The sequence below is a fragment of the Elephas maximus genome, chromosome 2 (assembly GCF_024166365.1).
Source record: "Elephas maximus indicus isolate mEleMax1 chromosome 2, mEleMax1 primary haplotype, whole genome shotgun sequence".
Lineage (NCBI taxonomy): Eukaryota > Metazoa > Chordata > Mammalia > Proboscidea > Elephantidae > Elephas > Elephas maximus.
In genome coordinates, this window is record NC_064820.1 from 117,964,352 (window position 1) to 117,988,417 (window position 24,066).

At 36.3% G+C, this 24,066-nt stretch overlaps 1 protein-coding gene across 10 annotated transcripts in view; it reads left to right on the plus strand.

Moving 5' to 3' along the window:
• FER (FER tyrosine kinase) overlaps positions 1–24,066 on the plus strand; it is a 477,482-nt gene that overhangs the window by 58,337 nt on the left and 395,079 nt on the right. For all 10 annotated transcript variants that reach the window (XM_049857769.1, XM_049857753.1, XM_049857743.1 and 7 more), the window contains 2 exons: positions 4,068–4,335; positions 23,534–23,707. In XM_049857769.1, the coding sequence (XP_049713726.1) occupies positions 4,129–4,335; positions 23,534–23,707 (381 nt within the window). In that variant the 5' untranslated portion in view covers positions 4,068–4,128. The remainder of the gene's footprint in view (positions 1–4,067; positions 4,336–23,533; positions 23,708–24,066) is intronic.

Here is a 24,066-nt window from a genome sequence, read left to right on the forward strand (position 1 = left end):
GCATTGATGAAAAACAAGGCTTGAGGAATTGGCACAATACCAAATGAGATGTTTCAACAAATGGATGCAGCTCTATAAGCGCTCACTCATTTAAGCCAAGAAAGTTGGAAGACAGCTACTTAGCCATCCGATAAGAAGAGATCCATATATGTACCCATTCCAAAGAAAGGTGATCCAGCAAATGTGGAAATTATTGAACAATATCATTAATATCACACACAAGTAAAATTTTGCTGAAGGTCATTCAAAAGTGGTTGCAGCAGTACACTGACAGGGAACTGCCAGAAATTCAAACTGGATTCAGAAGAGGACATGGAGCTAGGGATCTCATTGCTCATGGATCTTGGCAGAAAGCAGAGAATACCAGAAAGATGTTTACCTGTGTTTTATTGACTATGCAAAGGCATTCAACTCTGTGGATTATAACAAACTATGGATAACATTATGAAGAATGGGAACTCCAGAACCCTTAATTGTGCTCATGTGGAACCTGCACATAGACCAAGAGGCACTCTTTGGAATAGAACAAGGGGATACTGGGTGATTTTTTTAAAAAAAGAAGTGTGCATCAGGGTTATCTTCTTTCACCATTAGTTTTCAATCAGTATGTTGCGCCAATAATGAGAGAAGCTGGACTATATGGAGAAGAATGCAACATCAGGATTGGAGGAAGACTCATTAACAACCTGGGATATGCGGATGACACAAAATTGCTTGTTGAGAATGAAGAGGATTTGAAGCACTTACTGATAAAAATCAAAGGCTACAGCCTTCAGTATGGATTACACCTTAATATAAAGAAAACAGATTCTTAGAACTGAAACAATAAGCACCATCATTGTAAATGGAGCAAATATTGAAGTTGTCAAGGATTTCATTTTAGGTGGATCCACAATCAATGCCCATGGAAACAGCAGTCAAGAAATTGAATGACATATTGCATTGGACTACCAGAAGAATGAAGAAATCTGTCTTGGCAGAAGTATAGCCAGTATGTGCCTTAGAAGCAAGAATGACAAGACTTTGTCTCATGTATTTTGGACATGTTATCAGGAGGGACCAGTCCCTGGAGAAAAACATCATGCTTGATAAATAGATGGTCAGAGAAAAGGGAGAAGACCCTTAGTGAGATTTATTGATAGAGTGGCTACAGTAGTGGGCTCAAACATAGCAAGGATTTTGAGGACGGTGCAAGACTGGGAGGTGTTTCATTCTGTTGTACATAGAGTTGCTATGAGTCAGAACTGACTCCGTGGCACCTAACAACAATAACAATAACATGGGTGAGCCAGAACTAAAAATAAAAAGTTTATGTCTTCAGTTCTTCTGAGTGGCCCTGAAAGACTCGCTGCCTGAAATTCTAGGAAAGTAGAGAACAAAATGAATTCTACCATAGTTTTCAGGATTTATAGCAAACAAGTAGGATATTTTTAGGAAGATTCTGGGACTGATTTTGAGATGAACATAAGTTATACTGCGGTGATTTTTTAAGCATCTTTATTGAAATAAAATGCCCAAACCGAAGCATTCACCCGCTGAAAGTATGTATGGAGTCCCTTGGTGGCACAAGGGGTTAAGCACTCGACCACAAGCCTAAAGTTTGGTGGTGAACCCACCCAGAGGCACTTTGGAAGACAGGCCTGGTGAGCTACTTCTGAAAGGTCACAGCCTTGAAAACCCTCTGAAGCACAGTTATACTCTGATACACATGGCATCGCCATAATTAGGAATCAATTTGACGGCAGCTAACAGCAACAGAGTGTACATATCAATGATTTATGGTATGTTTAAAGAGCTGAGCAGCCATGACTACAAGCAGTTTTAGAACATTTCATCATCTCCAAAAGAAATCCAGTACCCATTAACAATCCCTCCCCATTTTCTCCTAAATCCCTCAACCCTAGGCAGCCATGAATCTACTTTCTGTCTCCATAGATTTGCCTGTTCTTGATATATCATATAAACAAAATCATACAGTGTGTGGTGTGTTGTGACTGACTTCTTTAACTTAGAATAATGTTTTCAAGGTTCATTCATGTTGTAGCCTGCATCAGTAGCTCATTTCTTATTATTGCTGAGTAATATTACATTGTTTTATGGGTATGAATAGATAGTAAGCTTTGAAATTGGGAAGCGTGAGTCCTCCAACTTTATTCTTCTTTTTCAAGATGATTTTGGTTATTCTGTGTCCCTTTCATGTGCATATAAATTTTAGGATCAGCTTGTCAATTTCTGCAAAAAGGCCAACTTAGACATTAATAGGGAGTTCGTTAAATCTACCTCACATTTTATTTATCCATTCATCTATTGATAGATATTTAAGTTGTTTTCAGTTTCTGGCCATTGTCAACAAATGCTTCTATGAATATTCATATAGGAGTTTTTGTGTGAATATATGTTTTCATTCCCTTGGATATATACTTAGAAGTGGAATTTCTGGCTAGTATGGTAATTCTGTGTTTAACTTTTTGAGGAATTGCCAAACAGTTTTCCACACTGGCTGCACCATTTCTCATTTCCACCAGCTATTTATGAGGCTTCCAGTTTCTCCACTGTCTCGCCACGCTTGTTATTATACGTCTTTTTGATTATAGGGATCTTAGTGGATGTGAAGTGATTTCTCATTGTGGTTTTGATTTGTGTTTATCTAATGACTACTGATGTTGAGCATCTTTTCATGTGCTTATTAGATTTGTGTATGTTCTTTGGGGAAAGGTCTATTCAGATCCTTTGTCTATTTTTTAATTGGTTTATTTGCCTTTTTATTGTTCAGTTGTAAGAATTCTCTATATATTCCAGGTAGAAGTTCCTTATCAGATACATGATTTGCAGATCTTTTCCCCTATTCTAGGGGTTGTTGTCTTGGTTACCTAGTGTTACTGTAACATTTTTTGATTTGTTTGTCTTTTTGTTGTTAAGTTGAAGGAGTTCTTTACATATTTTGGGTGTTAAACTGTTATCAGATATATGGTTCCTCAAAATTTCCTCCCAATCTGTAGATTCTCTCTTCATTTTGTTGATAAAGCCCTTTGATGAGCAAAAGTTTAAAATTCTTAAAAAATTTATTTTGTTTTTGTTGTTGAGAATATATACACAAAACATACAACCAATTCAACAGTTTTCACACGTACAATTCAGTGACATTGATTATATTCTTCAAGTTGTGCAATGATTCTCACATTCCTTTTCCGAGTTGTTGCTTTCCTAGTAATAGAAACTCACTGACCCCAAGGTTCCTATCTAATCCTTTGAGTTGCTCTTGTTACTTTGATCCCATATAGATAGTTCTTAAAAAAGCATAATGTTCAAGGCAGACATTTTCTACTAGTTAAGTTAAACTATTGTTTGATTATAAGAAGACTTCAGGGGATATTTTTGGTTTAAGGTTTAAAGATTATCTCAGGGCAATAGGTTCAGGGGTTCCAGCCCCAGAAGTTTTAGATTTTAATGAAGTCTAATCTATTTCATCTTTTGTTGTTTGTGCCTTTGATGTTATATCTAAGAACCCATTGTTAAAAACTAGGTCCTGGAGCATTTGCCCTATATTTTCTTCTTTTTATGTTTTTAATTTATACATTTAGGTTCTTGATACATTTCGAGTGAATTTTTGTGTATAGTTTGAGATTTGGGCTATTTTATTCTTTCTGATGCTATTATAAATAGAATTTGTTTTTTTATTTTCAAATTGATTAATGTTAGTGTAAAGAAGTAGTATTGATTTTTTTACCCTACAACCTCATTGAACTTATTTATTAGCTCTAATACCTTTTTTTTTTTAATCTTAGAACTTTATGTAAGATCATGTCATCTACAGATAAAGATGGTTTTACCTCTTTTTTTCCAATCTGGATGCCTTTTATTGTTTATTTATTTTTCATTGAACTGGCTAAAGGCTCCAGTAGGATGTTGAACACATGTGATGAGGGCAGAAGACATTCTCATCTTGTTCCTCATCTTAGGGGGAAAGCATTCAGTTGTAGTTAATTTTTACCCTAAAAAATGGTCTGTAACTTTGCTTTGAAGACTTGATTCCTTTTAAGATTATTTTCTTGTGTTTTCATACACAGATATGTGCTGATTAGAAGCTCACTTGCGTAGTGTGGAGGATAAAGACAGTGCCTTACAAAAATGGGATTTGGGAGTGACCTGAAGAATTCGCATGAAGCTGTGTTAAAATTGCAAGACTGGGAATTACGGTTACTGGAAACAGTAAAGAAATTTATGGCCCTGAGAATAAAAAGTGATAAAGAATATGCGACTACTTTACAGAACCTTTGTAATCAAGTTGATAAGGAAAGTACTGTCCAAATGAATTATGTCAGCAATGTATCCAAGGTAAGAAGAATAATTCCATCATGTGTTATGTATAGCGTTATAATTGTGCTTAAAGCAAATACACCATACTATTGAATGAATGTACAAAGTCAGCGTTCTAAGGCAGCGGTTCTGAAATCTTGCTCATTATCAGAATCTTATGGAGAAACTTAAAAATTATAGATTTTGGGGCCCTACCTCCTGAAATTTTGATTTAGTAGGTCTGGGAGGGACTTTGAGATCTTTTTTTTTTCAAGATGTTTAGGTTATTCTAATGGTTAGTCAGATTTGGGAACCTTTGTTAGAAATTTTGTTTTCTTTTATTAACCTGCTTTTGGTTACATTTTTTTGGTTACATTAGCCCTGTTATGATAACCAACCTCCCTGAACCGTTCTGTGAATCATTAGTATAGTCAGGTGAAATATTTTAATGTGCAGGCTTTCTTTGTTATCATTTTATTTACTTCTAAAACACTAGTCCATTTGTGAATTAGTCACATTAAAAAAATCAATACAATAAGCAATATAGTTTCTTAACTGGAAGTTTATTCTGTCCTATAAAAAGGAAGGCCAGAACTGCACTGTTAATTGTTCTTTGAAGACGTTAAAGATGAAATATTAAATACCTTAACAGTTTTTAGATATTTGCTCCATTTTTCTTCATTGTCTTATTTAAATATGTTTCACTATATTTATTCATGGTCAAGAAAAATTTGTTTTTACTTTGGAAAGTTAAGAAAGTTGTATTTTTCTTTCATTTATGTATCTTAGTATTTGAGTAAATTGTAGAGGAAAATTCTGTTTTCTATGGAGAATGTGTGCTTGTGTGGTGTGTATATTTTTGATCAGGGAAGGATCTGTGGTTTTATTGAGTGCCTCTTAGTATCAATGTCTTTTACTTTCTTTTCCTGGACCAGTCAGGTTCCCCAGAGAGGAATTCTCTGGTCTCTGGTTTGCATACAGAGTTGCCAGAAATACATGACACCTAGTTAAATTTGAATTTGAGATAAACAACAAATAATTTTTTAGTGTGTACTGAAATTATTTATTTATCTCAAACTGAAATTTAATTAGTTGTCCTGTATTTTATCTGACAACTCTATCTGCAGGTATGAACCTGGTGTTGTGGGAACAGATAAAATAGAAATAGGAAAGTAGGCTGGATAAAAGCCATATTTTATTTAATCTTCCTACTTTTGGTAAGCTTCCTGCTGTCCCTGAGACCAAAGGCTCTCTGGTTCATTTTGTCCTCCCATTTTCTACTGCATTGGTAGAAGAGTAGTTGCCTGTCTTTGGAGGCTGAAGAAGAAGAACTAGGGTTCTATCTGCTTCTTATACAGATTTTTAATGAATCTCCCTGTTTCAGAACTCTCTCCACAGCTTTTCTGGAGTTGTCTGACTTATAAATTGGCCTTTTCTTCTTGACCTTCCCCCTTGCAGGCACTTACGTTTCAAATTTTCCTGATACGCAAATTACTTACCACTTACCTGCTTTTCATTTTCTTTAATCCTATTGACATCTCTTATCTGTGGTTGTGAATTTATACTTTAAATTACTATATTGCATTTTTAGTGGTATTTTTGGAAGGAATGAACAGATAGCTATGTGTTTTCTTCACTGCTTAATAGAGATATATTCTATAAAGAAGTAAGATAGTAAAAGGAATGAGAAATAAGATTAATAGGCAAGAAGACTGAGGGTTTAAGAGGTTAGGTCAAATGAAGAGTCATCAGTATGGATACAGAAACGTTAAGTGTTTTGGTGAAGGAGCCAAAAAAAAAAAAAAATCCAAACCTGTTGCCATTGAGTCCATTCTGACTCACAGCGACCCTATAGGACAGAGTAGGACTGCCCCATACCGTTTCCAAGGAGCGCCTGGTGGATTCAAACTGCCAACCTTTTGATTAGCAGCCGTAACTCTTAATCACTACACCACCAGGGTTTCCTGGTGAAGGATAAAGGAAGACAAGTGCTAAAATAATCAAGGAAGGCAGGACTATATTTGGGATGGGAATGGGTGCTAGGGAAAAAAAAAAGTGGGGGTGGTTTAAGTGGATAGTGTTGCTCTCAAAAGAGGAAATGTTGAGAGGTAGCAGTTGAACAGTGGTTGAGAACGCAAAGGAAAATAAGGAGTATGTCAGCTTTTTCTTTTAACGCTGAAAAATAATAATTTATTCTACCTACAAGTAATGTTCATTTTATCAGTTTTTTTTTTTTTTCTGCAGAGACATGTGCTTTTGTTGCACCTAAAAAAAACCTTTGCTTGACTTGAAGTTACAATGAGTTTCTCCTGTGTCTTCATCTTGAAGTTTTATAGTTTTAAGTTTTATATTTAGGACTCTGTTATGGATTGAATTGTGTCCTCCCAAAAGATACGTTGAAGTCCTGACTCCCACACCTGTGAACATGACCTTGTTTGAAAAGTGTCTTTGAAGATGTTATCAGTTAATATGAGGTCCATACCAGAGTGGATCCTAATCTACTCTTAGTGGTATCCATATAAAAGAGACAGAGGGAAGATGGTTTTGTGACAACAGAGTTATGCTATAGCTGCAAACGAAGAATCACCTGGGGCTACCAGAGAGACAAGAAAGGGTCATTCTCTAGAACCTTCAGAGAGAACATGGCCCTCCCGACAACTCAGAATTGGGACTATAAGTTGGTACAATCTTAGGGCTCACTTCCTTAGTTTATAGTCTGTTAGGGATCACTCTTGTTGTTGACTGATGTTCATTGCCTTGAGTGCTGTTGTTTCATGTATTTTGTCCAGTTTTTAGTTGTTTTAGGCAGGAGGGTAAATTGGTTTCTGTTTTCCCATCTTAACTGGAAACAAAAGTCTTTAACTAGTGATTTTTATGTCTTTACTTGAAATTGTAAAATTTATAGCAGGGTTCTAAGAATAAAACAAAGAACTTCCCTATGCCCTTCACTCAGCTAATCAGTTAAATTAACATTTTGCCATATTTGCTTTATGCATCCCTTTCTCTCTATGCATAAATATATGTAATTTTTTTTTCCTGAACCATTTACAAGTTAGTTGAAGATATATGCTCCTTTATCCCTAAATACTTAAGCATGTATTTTCTAATAAAGTATCCACAATATAATGATCATATTTGGGAAATTTAACATTTTTTTACCTTGTTATTATTGGAAACCTTGGTGGCATAGTGGTTAAGAGCTATGGCTGCTAACCAAAAAGGTCAGCAGCTCGAATCTACCAGGTGCTCCTTGGAAACCCTAGGGGGCAGTTCTACTCTGTCCTGTAGGGTCGTTATGAGTTGAAATAGACTTGACGGCAGTGGGTTTGGTTTTGGTTTTTACTGTGCTATTATCAAAAATATATTTCATATCCAGCTTTTGCCAATTATTCCAATAATTTTTTTTGGCACATATTTTTCATTCTGATCCAGGATCCAATCCACAATCAGTCGTTGCATTTAACTGTTATGTTTCTTCAATCACCTGTAATCTGGAACAGGAGCATGAGAGATCACACTCTGTGATTTGGAGATATTTCTTTTAAATTATTTTGAAATTTGGACATTCTGTCTTCAATTAATCTTGAGGGTGTGGCTTTTGCGTGGTTTTATTTTTCTCTTTTTGTAGTTTTGAATTATTTTAGGAGAAAATATTGAGAGATGGAGACCTGGACAGCCATTTTGTCTTCAACTACCTGGACTCTGTGTCCATTATTGTTTGAGTACTTCTTTACTTCTTGGCATAATAAGATATACTAGGCTCTTCTTGAGTGTTCCCTACTCCAGCCTGGAATAAACCACTTTCGCTAGGAATTCTGGTTCCTTTTAGTGGAGAATTGTACTTAGAATATTTGGAAATTCAATCAATTTACTATGTATAGAATTTTAGGCTTCACAGTATTTTGAAATTACAAATAATGCTTCAATGAATAACTGTGCAGATGATTTTCATATTGTTGTGGGTTTCTTCAGGGTAAATTCCTGGAAATGGGATTTCTAGGTCAAAGTATAAATATATATGTAGTTTTATATATTGCCAGATTTTTTTGGTACTATTTTGCATATTCCACAAAATTATATAGGGTACCATTTCCACTTAATGTGAGCAATAGAATGTGTTATCAAACTTTTGAATTTTTGTTAATCTAATAGGTAAGGGATGGTATCTTAGCATGGGTTCAACTTGTATTTTTTGATTATGTTTGAAACTAAACATCTTTTCATAGATTTAGCAGTTATTTTATATCTTCAATGAGTGATTTTTTGAGGACTTATTCTATGCTAAAGATGAATTTTACTTTGTGTTTTCTTATTCATCTAAGAATTATACCTGTGAGAATACAATGATATAGAAACTCCCATCATCCCCAAATAACACACAATCTACTTGAAGGAATGATTGGCTTACCTTTTAAACATGAAGTACATTGAAATATTGGTAATGTTTCATATTCTATGGGGGAATTAAAACTAATAAAAATGCTTTTTGATGAACCAACCTTATTATTTGTTACATAATACACATATACTGTAACTTGGACCTATACAACTAGATTTTTAACTATTTGTCCAATATATATATTTCTAGGGCGATGATTCTCAAGTTGTGCTATATTGTTTGATTTGAAAGAATGAATTGGTTCCAGTGCAATTGGTTTATCAAGAAACAGTTTAACATGCATTTTGTGTTTGCTTATGCTTGATTTTGTTTGTGAGAAGCTCTAGGTGAATGCTGAAAGCTTTACCTAGCTGAATAGAGTTGCATAGGAATGCACATAATACACACAGATGCACACATGCTTCAAATATTTAGCAGCTACTTTGACTTTTGTGTTATGAGCCAACCCATCCATCTGTGATATTGCAGCTTTCTGTCCAATTTCAGATAATTGTGAATACAAATAATAGATAATTTCAGATAAAAAGTTAAAAGCTGCAAACCTTCTGACACTTAGACTTTGACAATCTTCAGTGCCATATTTATTATTTATTATATCAGTTATGTATTTATTTATTTATATCACTTATGTATTTCTTAACAACTTAATATGTGTAAAGCTGTACTAAGTTTTTATTAGGTTCCTATCTGGTTTTGTATGTGTCCCTGATGAGCTTTTTGTAGTGTTACATATGTATTATTCAAATTTATGCACCAACCACTAAGGCCAAAGATGAAAAAACTGAAGATTTTTACAAACTACCACTATATGAAATTGATCAAACATGCAATCAGGATGCATTGATAATTACTGGTAATTGGAATGTGAAAGTTGGAAATGAAGAAGCATCAGTAGTTGGAAAATATGGCCTTGGTGATAGAAATGATGCTGGAGATTGCAGGATAGAATTTTGCAAGACCAACGACTTCTTCATTGCAAACACCTTTTCTGAGCAACATAAGCAGTGATCATACACACGGACTTCACCAGATGTAATATACAGGAATCAAATCGACTACATCTGGGGAAAAAGGTAATGGAAAAGCTCAATATTATCAGTTTGAAAAAGGCCAGGGGCTGACTGTGGAACAGACCATCAAGTGGTCATGTGCAAGTTCAAGCTGAAGTTGAAGAAAATGAGAACAAGTCCACGAGAGCCAAAGTACAACCTTGAGTATATCCCACCTGAATTTAGAGGGTATCTCAAGAATAGATTTGATGCGTTGAGCACTAATAACCAAAGACCGGGCAAGTTGTGGAATGACATCAAGGATATCATATGTGAAGAAAGCAAGAGGTCATTGAAAAGACAGGAAAGAAAGAAAAGATCAAAATAGATGTCAGAAAAGACTCTGGAACTTGCTGTAGAACATTGGGTTGCAAAAGCAAAAGGAAGAAATGGTAAGGTAAAGGAACTGAACAGAAGATTTCAAAGGGTGGCTCGAGAAGACGAAGTAAAGTATTATAATGACATGTGCAAGGAACTGGAAATAGAAAACCAAAAGGGAAGAACACGCTATGAGTTTCTCAAGCTAAAAGAACTGAAAGAAAAATTCAAGCCTCTAATTCCAATAGCGAAGGATTCTATGGGGAAAATATTAAACGAAGCAGAAACCATCAAAAGATGATGGAAGGAATACACAGGGTCGCTATACCAAAAAGAACTGGTTGACATTCAGCTGTTTCAGGAGGAAGCATGTGATCAGGAATTGATGGTACTGAAGGAAGAGGTCGAAGCTGCACTGAAGGCATTTGTCAAAAACAAGGCTCCAGGAATTGATGGAATATCAACTGAGATATTTCAACAAACAGATGCAGTGCTGGAAGTGCCCACTCATCTCTGTGCCAAGAAATTTGGAAGACAGCTACCTGGCCAACTGACAGGAAGAGATCCATATTTATACCTATTCCCAAGGAAGGTGATCCTACCAAATGTGGAAATTATTGAACAATATTATTAATACTACACCCAAGTAAGAGTTTGCTGAAGATATTCAAAAGCAGCTGCGGCCGTATATCAACAGGGAACTGCCAGAAATTTAAACTGGATCCAGAAGAGGATGTGGAACCAGGTATATCATTGCTGATGTCAGATGGACCCTGACTGATAGCAGAGAAAACCAGAAAGATGTTTACCTCTGTTGTATTGACTGTGCGAAGGCCTTTGACTGTGTGGATCATAACAAATTATGGATAACATTGCAGAGAATGGGAATTCCAGAACACTTAATTGTGCTCATGAGGAACCTGTACACAGTTCAAGAGGGAGTCATTTGAACAGAACAACGGGATACTGTGTGGTTTAAAGTCAGGAAAGGTGTGTGTTTTTTCAGGGTTGTATCCTTTCACTACACCTTTTCAATCTGTATATCGAGCAAATAATCCGAGTAGCTGAACTGTATGAAGAAGAGCGGGGCATCAAGATTGGAGGAAGACTCATTAACAGCCTGCGTTATGCAGATGGCACAACCTTGCTTGCTGAAAGTGAAGAGGACTTGAAACACTTACTGATGAAAATCAAAGACCACAGCCTTCAGAGTGGATTACACCTCAACAGAGAGAAAACGAAAATCCTCACAACTGAGCCGATAAGCAACATCCTGATAAATGGAGAAGAAACTGAAGTTGTCAAGAATTTCATTTTACTTGGATCCACAATCAACACCCATGGAAACTGCAGTTAAGAAATCAAAAGACACATTGCATTGGGCAAATCTGCTGCGAAAGAGCTCTTTAAAGTGTTTGAAAGCAAAGATGTAACTTTGAAGACTAAAGAGTGCCTGGTGTTTTCAATGATCTCATATGCATGTGAAAGCTGAAGAATGAATAGGGAAGACCAATGAAGAATTGACGCCTTTGAATTTCCGTGTTAGCGAAGAATATTGTGTATACCGTGGACTGACGAAAGAACTAACATACCTGTCTTGGAAGTAGTACAGCCAGAATACTGCTTAAAAGTGAAGGTGGCGAGACTTCATCTCACATTCTTGGGACATGTTATCTGGAAGGATCAGTCTCTGGAGAAGGACATTACGCTTGGTAAAGTAGAGGGTCAGCAAAAAAGAGGAAGACCCTCAATGAGATGGATTTTGGCACAGTAGCTACAACAGTGTGCTCCAGTGTAACGATTGTGAGGATGGCCCACGACCTGCAGCGTTTCCTTCTGTTGTACATGGGATCACTCTGAGTCGGAAGTGACTGGTGGCACCTAACAACAACTACAGCAACAACTATAACTGATTTTTCTGAAAGCCATGCGTTTTTTATTATATGATTTTGCAGGAAGGTTAGATTACTAGGAATAAAAATACTGTGTTATAGCAGAACTGCTGTACATTAGAATTACATGGGTAACTTTAAAAATGCTGTTGCCTGGGCCCCATTCAAAATCTATTCAGTCAGTATCTCTGGTCATAGAACTCAGGAATTGCTATTTTAAAAAGGCTTTTCAGGTGATTATCGTACCTAGGGTTGTGAACTCCTGGCCTAGGGAAACCAGGAAGCTCTTGAAGAAAATGCAGAAAACCAAAAAACCCAAACCCATTGCTGTGAAGTTGATTCTGACTTATAACAACCCTATAGGTATTGCATAGGGTTTGCAGTCACGTTGCGCAGTGGCTAAGAGCTTGGTTGCTAACAGAAAGGTTGGCAGTTTCAATCTACCAGCTGCTCCTTGGAAACCCTGCAGGGCAGTTCTCCTCTATGCTATAGGGTCGCTATGAGTAGGAATCGATTCAAGGGTAGTGGGTTTGGGTATTTTTTTTTTGGTTGTGGTGCAGAAACTGCATTCTTCATGGAAAATTTATGTTGCATTTTAAACAAATCAACCAACAAGAAAGAAAGAAAGTAGTTGGAAGATGCAGTCTGCAGTGAAAAGCTATTTATGACAACTATTATTTAGGTATTTTTCAAGCTTGAGTCATCTCGTTGATTATTTTCAATGCTTTCCTGTAATTATAGCTCCAGTAGTAGTTTGCTGTTTGACTCAGTGTCCTAGAATAAATACTTTTTGGCATAATAAACTCAAAACACTTAAATTGCTACCTGTTTATGGAATACTGATTTACCTCACCACACCTATGTTAGTTGGAAAGTGGAAGGCAAGAAGGGACATGATGTGCGTTTCTAAAGGATATAATTTTTCTCCATATGTTGTTTTCGCTTTCAAAAACTGAGTATAGTGTTTACTTTCTTTATAGCATGTATTCATTCTAGTATAACTGGTACTATTTATCTCAGTTGGCTTCCTAAGAGTAAAGTAGTCACTTTGGGATTTATATTAATTATTTTAGAAACCTGGGATGCTATTTAGTGTATGCAACTGATTGATTTTTTTTTTTGTGTGGGGGAAGGGAAGAATAAAAATCCCGTAAATTGAACCATTATTTCCCACTTATTATGAAATAAGAGATTCACTTATTTCCAGGAACCATTTTATTTTTAGCCACAAAACAACAACAAGAATGAAAACCACATTTAGGTATTCAGAAAATATTTTGAAATCATACTTTTCAGGTAAATGTATATTTATGATATAATATTAATATTTTTCAGTGTACTACTCATAATTCTGAACAATGTTCTAAATCTTAAAAATCTCAGAAGTTTTGTTTCCTTGGGTTATAGGAAGATGTACACTATCTGTGTCATTGTCTTAAAAGTGGTATTACTTCTAATTATCCAGTGTAGTATTGGGGTTGATTAGAAAAAATGATGGTGACTTATTTCTCAAATCTTCTGCTTAGGGCGATTCAAGGGGTGGATCATTATTCTGGTTAAAAACCCAATTACCTTTAGAAGGCTCTTTCATTTTTTTCTCCATTGCTTCTAAGAGAGTGTGCTATATCAAGAATGACTCACTAATCTTTGCCTAAAAGGACTTCTTCACTTTACGAGTTATTCTTGCTACAAAAGTAGATGGCCTAACAGGAGCAGATACCTTATCCCTATCGATAAGAGGGAAGTTAATGATAAAGTACTAAGTACAGATTAATTGAAGATTACTCTGTAACCAGTATATAAAGTACTTTCATCAGTTTAGCTTAAATAATTATTCTCAAATGGTCTTTAGATGCAATAACCTCTAGGTTTCCATAGTTTTTCTGGATATCTGCCTAAAAACTGTAGTGGAATTTCCTTTATAACCAATTTGGAAGAGAGTATCTACAGGTCTTAACAGTTTTCATATTCCTCTTACTCCTTGCTAGTTAATTGTTGCACATTCAGAATTTCTGATTGATTGATTAATTAAGTCATTAATTTTGTATCCTCCAAATATCCTAGTATGTGCCAGGTCTAGCCAAATTAAAAGGTAGATTTGGTTTGAATTTGAGCTCTTCCATTTATTGGCTATGTGATTTTGGACAGATTATTTAAGGTCTCTGCCACTTAGTTTCCACATCTTTAAGATGAAAATATTTGCCTTACTTAGTATTTATATAGATGAATGAGCACCTCCAGTGCTGCTTCCATTTGTTGAAACGTCTCAGTTGGTATTCTGTCAATTTCTGGAGCCTTGTTTTTTGCCGATGCTGTTGGTGCAACTTGAACTCATCCTTCAGTACCATCAGTTTCTGATCATATGGTACCTCCTGAAATGGTTGAATGTCGACCAATTCTTTTTGGTATAGTGACTCTGTATATTCCTTCCATCTTCTTTTGATGCTTCCTGCATTATTCAATATTTTGCCCAGAGAATCCTTCAGTATTACAACTCGAGGCTTGAATTTGTCTTCAGTTCTTTCAGCTTGAAAAATGCCGAGCATGTTCTTTCCTTTTGATTTTCTAACTCCAGGTCTTTGCACATTTTATTATAATACTTTGCTTTGTCTTCTTGAGCTGCCCTTTGAAATCTTCTGGCCAACCAACTGAGAGAAATCCATATTTGTGCCCATTCCAAAAAAAGATGATCTAAAAGCACAGAAATTATTGAACAGTATCATTAATACCACACATTAATAAAATTTTGCTGAACATAATTCAAAAGTGATTGCAGCAGTACATCATCAGGAAACTGCCAGAAATTCAAGCTGAATTAAGAAGAAGACATGGTGATGTCAGATGGATCATGGCTGAAAGTAGAGAATATCAGAAAGATGTTTACCTGTACTTTATTGACTACACAAAGGCATTTCCCTGTAAGAATCATAACAAATTATGGATAACATTGTGAAGAATGGGAATCCCAGAACACTTGATTGTGCACATGAGGAACCTGTGCTTAGACCAAGAGTCAGTTGTTCATACAAAACAAGGGGATACTGTGTGATATAAAATCAGGAAAGACATGGGCCAGGGTTGTATCCTTTCACCATGCTTATTCAATCTGTATGCTGAACAAATAATCTGAGAGGCTAGAGTTTATAAAGAAGAATAGGATATCAGGATAGGAGGAAGACTCATTAACAAGCTGCAATATGTAGATGACACAACCTTGATTTTTCTGAAAATGAAAAGGACTTGTAGTGCTTACTGATGAAGATCAAAGACTACAGCCTTCAGTATGGATTACACCTCAACATAAAGAAAGCAAAAATCCTCACAGCTGGACCAATAAGCAGCATCATGATAAATGGAAAAATATTGAAGTTGTCAAGGATTTCATTTTACTTGGACCCACTGGCAAGAGCCATGGAAGCAGCAGTCAAGAAATCAAAAATTGGATTAGGCAAATCTGCTGCAGAAGACCTCTTGAAAGTGTTAAAAAGCAAAGATGTCACTTTGAGGGCTAAGATGCACCTGACCTAAGTTAGTGTTTTCAGTCACCTCCTATGCATGCGAAAGTTGGACAGTGAATAAGGAAGACCAAAGAAGAATTGATGCATTTGAATTATGGTGTTGATGAAGAATATTGAATATACCATGGACTGCCAGAAGAACGAACAGATTGTCTTGGAAGAAGTACAGCCATAATGCTCCTTAGAAACAAGGATGTGAGACTGTGTCTCACACACTTTGGACATGTTATCAAGAGGGATCTGCCCCTGGAGAAGGACATCATGCTTGGTAAAGTAGAGGGTCAGCGAAGAAGAGGAAGACCCTCAGTGAGATGGATTGACGCAGCGGCTGCAACAATGGGCTCAAGCATAACAACGATTATGAGCATGATGACTGATAGGGCTATGTTTCATTCTGTTGTACATAGGGTTGCTTTGAGTCAGAAGTGGTTCGATGGCACCTAACAACAATAAATGATAGGGAGTTCTGGTTGCTCAGTGGTTAAGAGCTTTGCTGCTAACCAAAAGGTGGGCAGTTCGAATTCACCAGCTGCTTTTTGGAAACCCTTTATAGGGCAGTTGCACGCTCTCCTGTAGGGCTGGTATGAGTTGAAATTGACTCAATGGCAACGGATTTTTGGTTTATAGATGATAGAATTTTATATATAATGATAGATCAAACATTATTAAATTACTTATTTTTTTTATTTATGGAAACCCTGGTGGCATAGTGGTTAAGTGCTACTATGGCTGCTAACCAAGGGGTAGGCAGTTTGAATCCGCCAGGCACTCCTTGGAAACTCTATGGGGCAGTTCTACCCTGTCCTGTAGGGTTGCTATGAGTTGGACCTCATAGGTTTTGGTTTTGGTATATTATAAATATTTTTAGTTTTTCTGAAACAAGCAGGGATTCAATTCTTCCACTATGCTTGGATTTCTCATTGGATTTTCAATCATTTTTGCTACTTGTTTTTTGACATACTGTTTTCTAGAACATAAAGATTCATTATAGTTATATCTTCATCGTGGTTGATATTCCTTTTTATCATAATGTGCCCCTTTTGTTTTATATTTTTTACCTAGAATTTTTGTAATTTGAATATATCATTTATATCATTTGAATAAAAAATGATATAAATGATATATCATTTGAATAGAATGGGAATTCCAGAACACTTAATTGTGCTCATGAGGAACCTTTACATAGATCAAGAGGCAGTTGTTCAGACAGAACAAGGGGATACTGATTGGTTTAAAGTCAGGAAAGGTGTGCATCAGGGTTGTATTCTTTCATCATACCTATTTAATCTGTATGTTGAACAAATAATATGTGAAGCTGGACTATATGAAGAACAGGGCATCAGGATTGGAGGAAGACTCATTAACAACCTGCATTATGCAGATGACACAACCTTGCTTGCTGAAAGTGAGGAGGACTTGAAGTACTTACTAATGAAGATCAAAGACCCCAGCCTTCAGTATGGATTACACCTCAACATAAAGAAAACAAAAATCCTCACAACTGGACCAATGAGCAACAGCATGATAAATGGAGAGAAGATTGAAGTTGTCAAGGATTTCATTTTACTTGGATCCACAATCAACAGTCGTGGAAGCAGCAGTCAAGAAATCAAAAGATGCGTTGCATTGGGCAAATCTGCTTCAAAGGACCTCTTTAAAGTGTTGAAAAGCAAAGATGTCACCCTGAAGACTAAGGTGCGCCTGACCCAAGCCGTGGTATTTCCAATCACATCATATGCATGTGAAAACTGGACAATGAATAAGGAAGACCGAAGAAGAGTTGATGCCTTTGAATTGTGGTGTTGGTGAAGAATATTGAGTATACCATGGACTGCCAAAACAATGAACAAATCTATCTTGGAAGAAGTGCAGCCAGAATGCTCCTCAACGAGGTGGATTGACACAGTGGCTGGAACAGTGAGCTCAAGCATAACAACGATTGTAAGGATGGCGCAGGACTGGGCAGTGTTTCGTTCTGTTGCGCATAGGGTCGCTATGAGTTGGAACCGACTCGACGGCACCTAACAACAACAACATCATTTGAATACGATAACTATGGGGTCTCTTTACATTTTTCTGGGTAGGCTTTACTTTCCATACACACACACATATATTTTTTCTAATGTTATTTTACTTGTTTTTCTTGTTGAATATTTAAGTGTTTTGCCTTTTTGATTAGATAGTTTTCCTTTCCATAGGTGTTTATACCATTTTCATATACTGTTTAACAGATATGTTTAGTGCCATTTTTATTTTGTAACTTATTTTCAGTTATTCATCCTTTTTCATTTCTTTTGTTTTTTACTTTTTTCTTTATGGACATCATTTATTTTACTTTTTATAAAAATATATAACAAAATTTGTCAATTTAGACTTTTTCACATGTACAATTTAGTGACCTCAATTACATTAATAGTGTTGTGGAACCATCCCCAGATCCACTGCCATATTTCCATCACTGTGAACAGAAACTCAGTGCTTCCAGAATGATGAGTCTGCTTTTCCTCCTCCCTCCTGCCCCCAGTAGTGTTTACTTTTATTAAAAATCACTTCTGATAATTCAGAAGGTGTATATAGCCTTCTTTAATAATAGCCATTAGTTTAATTTTTGAAATTTAAACACTATAAACTTAGACCTGTATTTCTTGATTTATAAACTTTATAATTAAAGTTCTCTATTGACTCTTCGAAAGATTAGGAATTGACAAACTTATACTTCTTCCTGTCAGTCTCTCACTCTTGATTTTTGTTGATATTCTCTGGGATTTTTTGTGTAGTCAACGATAGTTAAACTACTACTTCTGTACTTTGTAGCTCTTCTTTCAAGAGTTATGATATATTCTGTTTTATAAACTTAACCACTGTTTTTTTTTAATTGTATTATTTTTGCCTATGATTATATTTTTTGATGTTAAACTTCAAATTTCTTTTACCTTTTAATATTTCTAAACCTGACTGTAGCTTTCAACATCAGTCCCTGACTGCTGGTAAAATCCCATTACCCATTCACTGCCTTCAAGTCGATTCAGACTTCTAGCAACTCCATAGTCGCATAAGGATAAATACTGTATGAGACCACTATTATAAGAACTCAGGAAAAGGTTTAAATATAGAAAACATTCTTTGATGGTTACGAGTGTGGGGAGGGAGGGAAAGGGGTATTCACTAACTAGATAGTAGACAAGAATTATTTTAGGTGAAGGAAAGGACAACACACAATACAGGCTAAGTCAGCACAACTGGACTAATCCAAAAGCTAAGAATGTTTCCTGAATACAGTCGATTGCTGTAACCACTGTTGCACCATGAGGAATATTATTAACAAGCAGAATTCTGTATAATAAAGCAATCTGACAGTTATAGTTATCTTCCACAAAATATCCTAATGAGCAAATAATGCCCTGGTCATTGCGATGCTGTATTAAAGAGTCATATCTGCAAAGTGCCGTATCAGTTTTATTGCAAATGTTGAAATGTTAAGTAGATCTTTACTTTTGTTTGTTACATTATCAAGCATCTGTTGACATTTTACTCTGCTCTCTCTATAAGAATACTCGAGCTACCCACCTAATTCAGGTACCACACTACTCAATCTTGCCTACTCTCACCATTCCTTTTAGGTCAGTGCTTTGTATTGCCATTTATGCTGCTCCGATTCCTCTATTGTTTTATTTGTTGTAGACAGACCTGCTTATTTTTCCTTCCCATCAGTGGGCATTGCTACCATGCTATCCAATTCCAGGTTAAAAAAATTTTTTTTTTTTTTGCTTTTTTATTACATACATTCAATTCAGGCTTTTTCCTAACTTTCTTCCCTTCATCCCTTCCCTCCCTCCCTTTATCCTTCTCTCCTTCCGTCCTTCCCAAGAATATTTAGTTTATCTACTGTGGAGCAGTTCTGTGCATACATGGGGTGGCCATGAGTTGGAATCAACTGGATGGCAACTAACAGCAACATCACATCTTAGGTATCCTGGTAAATACCTGAAATAATGAAAAGAAACATGATACTTCCTTATGGAAGAAGTTGGGGAGACATATAAAAAAACAAAGTATACATACAGATAAATAGTGGTGTTGCATGCTAACCAAAACCAAACCCATTGCCATTGAGTTGATTCTGACTCATAGTGACCCTAACAGAGTAGAACTGCCCCATATGGTTTTCAAGGAGTTCCTGGTGGATTCAAACTGCTGACTTTTTGGTTAGCAGCTGTAGCTCTTAACCGCTACACCACCAGGGTTTCCATTACATGCTAAGAAGGTAAAAATAAAAAAGAGAATGGCTCAGGCCATTTGTGATAGGCTGCTAACTTAAAGGTTGGTGGTTCAAACACACCCAGTGACTTTGTGGAAGAAAGGCCTGGTGAACTGCTTCCGAAAATATTATAGCCAAGAAAACCCTAGGGAGTAGTTCTACTCTGTAACATAAGGGGTTACCAAGAGCCAGAGACCAACTTAGTGGCTGCTAACAACAGCAACAGACTTACGTTAGATTTAACTTATTCCTAAAGGAAAAGATGGATCTTGCTATGTGAAGGAGAGAAAGAGCAGCTAGGAAGAGGGAAAGCTTTGTATGTTCAGGGAACTGAAGAAAGAGCAATGTACCTAGAATTTATTTTGCTAGTTGGAGAATGTTAAAATATGAAGTTGGAAGGATAAACAGAGGACAGAAAATGGGACACATTATATGTCTTAGAAAGACGTTTGGATTTTATTTTAAGTGGAAAGGAAAGCCAATGTAGGGTTTTAAGCTGGAAAATGACATTAATATCTTTTGCCTCTTCAAGGGGAATGGATTTGAGAGGAGTGGGAGTAAGAGAAAGGGCACTAATTAGAAGGTGTTATACTAGACTAGTCTAAGCCTGAAATAATCATGGTCACAGAAAGGGGTGACAGTAGAGATGGAAAGAAGATAGGTTTTTAGTATACTTTGGAGATTGAATCAAAAAGACTTGCTGATGGATTGTTTGTGGGCAAGGGTGGCCTGAGATTCAAAGGATCTGGGAGCAGTAAGTGGGAATGTTTGTTAGCAGCATTTGGCAGGGGGATTTGAGAGTGGGATAAAGACAGGTTTTTGTTAAAGCTAGAAGTTAAATGGAAAGCTCTGATAAGAGGTATAATGAGTTTTCTATTCATAGAGCAGGGATTCTTTAGGTAGGGGCCTGGGTCAGATTAGGAGATAAAGAGAGCAGTGTAGGGTTGAGAGTCGGGGTGGTAATATATGCTTAGGAAGTTTTGGATGTCTAGCAGTAACTACAGTGAACACGCCTATTAGATAGCCTGGGATGTCCCCTCTGGGAGAAGGAGGGCAATCTGACCTTGTTCTGTGGTCTTTAATGTTGGCTTCTGAGAAGGTTTCTCCCCTAGACTACAAGGACTGTTACACAGAATTACAAAAATTTATTGCTACAAAGCATTTAGAGAATATTTCTTTTTTAAAGATATGGCAAGAACTCTTACTCTTCTCCCTTTCTGTGTGTGTTGGGGTTTTTTTTTTTTTTGTAGCTATAACCTTCTGCACATTCCGCAGAACTTTTTTTTCCCAACATTGTATTTTTTAGAGAGAAAATGGGGTGAAAAAGGCAAAGCTACATGAGTTATTATGGCCATTTAGTTTATGTTTTTAATCTGTGTTTATATAGTTTTTTATTGTTTGCACCTTTGTTAAATTTTAGATTTTAAAAGAAGTACCGTGTTATTTTTAAGTTGCTTTGTGGTGTCAAGAGCATGTTAGCACTTACATTTTTTAAATGCAGAAGTAAATATGATGAGTTCATAAGCCAAGTATCTTGTTCTATGTTCATCATAGAATTCCAGAACTAAAAATGACCCTCCTGAATCTGGAAAGCGTTATGCTGAGTGAAAATAGTTGCAAAAGGACAAATATTGTATGAGGCCAATATTATAAGAACTCAGGAAAAGGTTTAAATATAGAAGAAAACATTCTTTGATGGTTACGAGTGTGGGGAGGGAGGGAAAGGGCTATTCACTAACTAGATAGTAGACAAGAATTATTTTAGGTGAAGGGAAGGACAACACACAATACAGGCTAAGTCAGCACAACTGGACTAATCCAAAAGCTAAGAATGTTTCCTGAATACAACCAAACACTTTGAGGGACAGAGTAGCAGGGTCAGGGGTCTGGGGACCATGGTTTCGGGGACATCTAGGTCACTTGGCATAACAAAATGTATTAAGAAAACGTTCTGCATCCCACTTTGGTGGGCCGTGTCTGGGGTCTTAAAAACTAGCAAGTGGCCATCTGAGATGTATCTGTTGGTTTCAACCCACCTGGAGCAAAGGAGAATGAACAGCAAAGACACAAGGAAAATATGAGTCCAGGAGACGGAAAGGGCCATGTAAAGCAGAGACTCCATCAGCCTGAGACCGGAAGCAGTAGATGGTGCCCAGCTATCAGCAGTGACTGCACTGACAGGGAACACAACAGAGAATCCCTGATGTTGCAGAAGAAAAATGGGATGCAGACCTCAAATTCACATAAGACCAGACTTAATGGTCTGGCTGAGACTGGAGGGGCCCCAGAAGTCATGGCCCCTGGACTCTCTGTTAGCCCAAAACTAAAACCATTCCTGAAGCCAACTCTTTAGACAAAGATTAGACTGGACTATAAGACCTAAAATGATACTGGTGAGGAGCATGCTTCTTAGTTCAAGTAGATACAGATTATGTGGGCGACTCTTGTCTGGAGGCGAGATGAGATGCAGATGGGGACGGGAGCTGGTTGAATGGACATGGGAAATACAGGGTGGAGAGAAGGAGTGTGCTGTCACATTGTAGGGAGAGTAACTAGGGTCATATAACAATGTGTGTATAAGTTTTTGTATGAGAGACTGACTTGAATTGTAAATTTTTACTTAAAGCACACACACACACATATACACACAAATTAAAAAAAAATCAGAACGACCCTCCTCCACAAATGTTTTCAAAGGCTATTTTTTTTTTGGAAAAATGTATGTTGCACAGTGTATCAAAAACAAGATTACCAAGTTAGACCCTGGTGAGTGCTGACTGGGACTAAGAAATTAGGTTATAATTTTGACTTGGATGCTTACTAAAAATCCAATATAGATTATGTTGGAATATTAACAGGAGGAGAATAATTCTGTTCATCCACAGATCAAAACTAATAGAGTAGAAAATTATTCATGTAAATATCTGAAACCATCCTTGTCCTTTTTTGGTATTTTTTACATAGACCTTCCCTTACCGTGTAATTGTTTCTGAATAGACTTTGAAGACCTATAGTGAAGGACATTTATAAGTTAGGAAGTCTGACTAATAAAGGATTTATTCTTCCAGCAGCCTCTGTATGTCTGCTTGTTCCAAACCTGCTATTGAGGCAATGTGTTGTCACCTCAGTTGTGTTGCAGTAAAAAAACTATTGAGAACCAATGTATTTATTAATAAGGAGAACTGTGCATAGAAATCCAGAGAATACCAACATTTAAGACATAGGCAGCAAAAGAAGAGCAGGCACCAAAGATTGAGAAGGAAATTTAAGAAAGGTAGGAAGCTCTGCAGACTCACTCCTGGAAGAAGTCAGCCAGCACGGTTAGGTGCCACACAGAGGCAGATTAGATGAAAATGTCTGTTGCATTTGATCGCTGGGAAGTTTGTTACCTTACTACGGAATTAGAATGGTGTGGGCAGAAAAAATATTTCAGTATTTTAAAAAAGGAATGAGAAGTGCTAAAACAAAGTCTTTTAGACTTCATTCAGATGTGGACTCTCAAAAGAGTCCTATATTCCTTAATCCCTTTCCTAGTATTTTTTTAAGTTAAAAAAATTATCGTTTCATAGTATTCTTGATAGTCTCTGATTACTGAATTTTGAAGCACTTGTACTTGAATTTGAAGATGTTAAATGTGAGCCATACATATCCTATTGCACAATTGCCAGAAACCTGCCATTATATATTAAGGCAATAATTTATATAAAACTATTTGAAGTTCTTGAACATGTAAAGCATAGCAATGGAGACCTCTAATACAAATGCTAATTTTCTTCATCTTTTTTTTTTTTTTTTTAATTAAGTCTTGGTTACTTATGATTCAGCAAACAGAACAGCTTAGTAGGATAATGAAGACACATGCAGAGGACCTAAACTCTGGACCATTGCACAGGCTTACCATGATGATTAAGGACAAGCAGCAGGTGAAGAAAAGTTATATAGGTGTTCATCAGCAGATAGAGGCAGAGATGATCAAGGTTCGTGTTTTCATTCTGGAATTCTTTGTTTTTTAAATTTGCTGAAATATTTTATCCTGTTTGATTCTTTGAAACTGTTTATTGATCATTTTCTGGCAAAAAATAGGCTCTGGTGTCTTTAGTAAGTATTTTCTTATTTTATCGAACATAAAACATTATTGATTATAAGATATTCTGTTACTTTGTGTACCCCTAAGGAAAAGAAAATGCTTTCAATTAAACTATGATACAATGCTTTCTTATCACCAGAGTTTTTATTTTTTGCTCACTGAAATAATTTTTTAAGGCTTTAGAAAAATAAATTTGTATCGTATGACATTGTATGCATACATAATAAAGAAAATATAGGAAAAATAAAT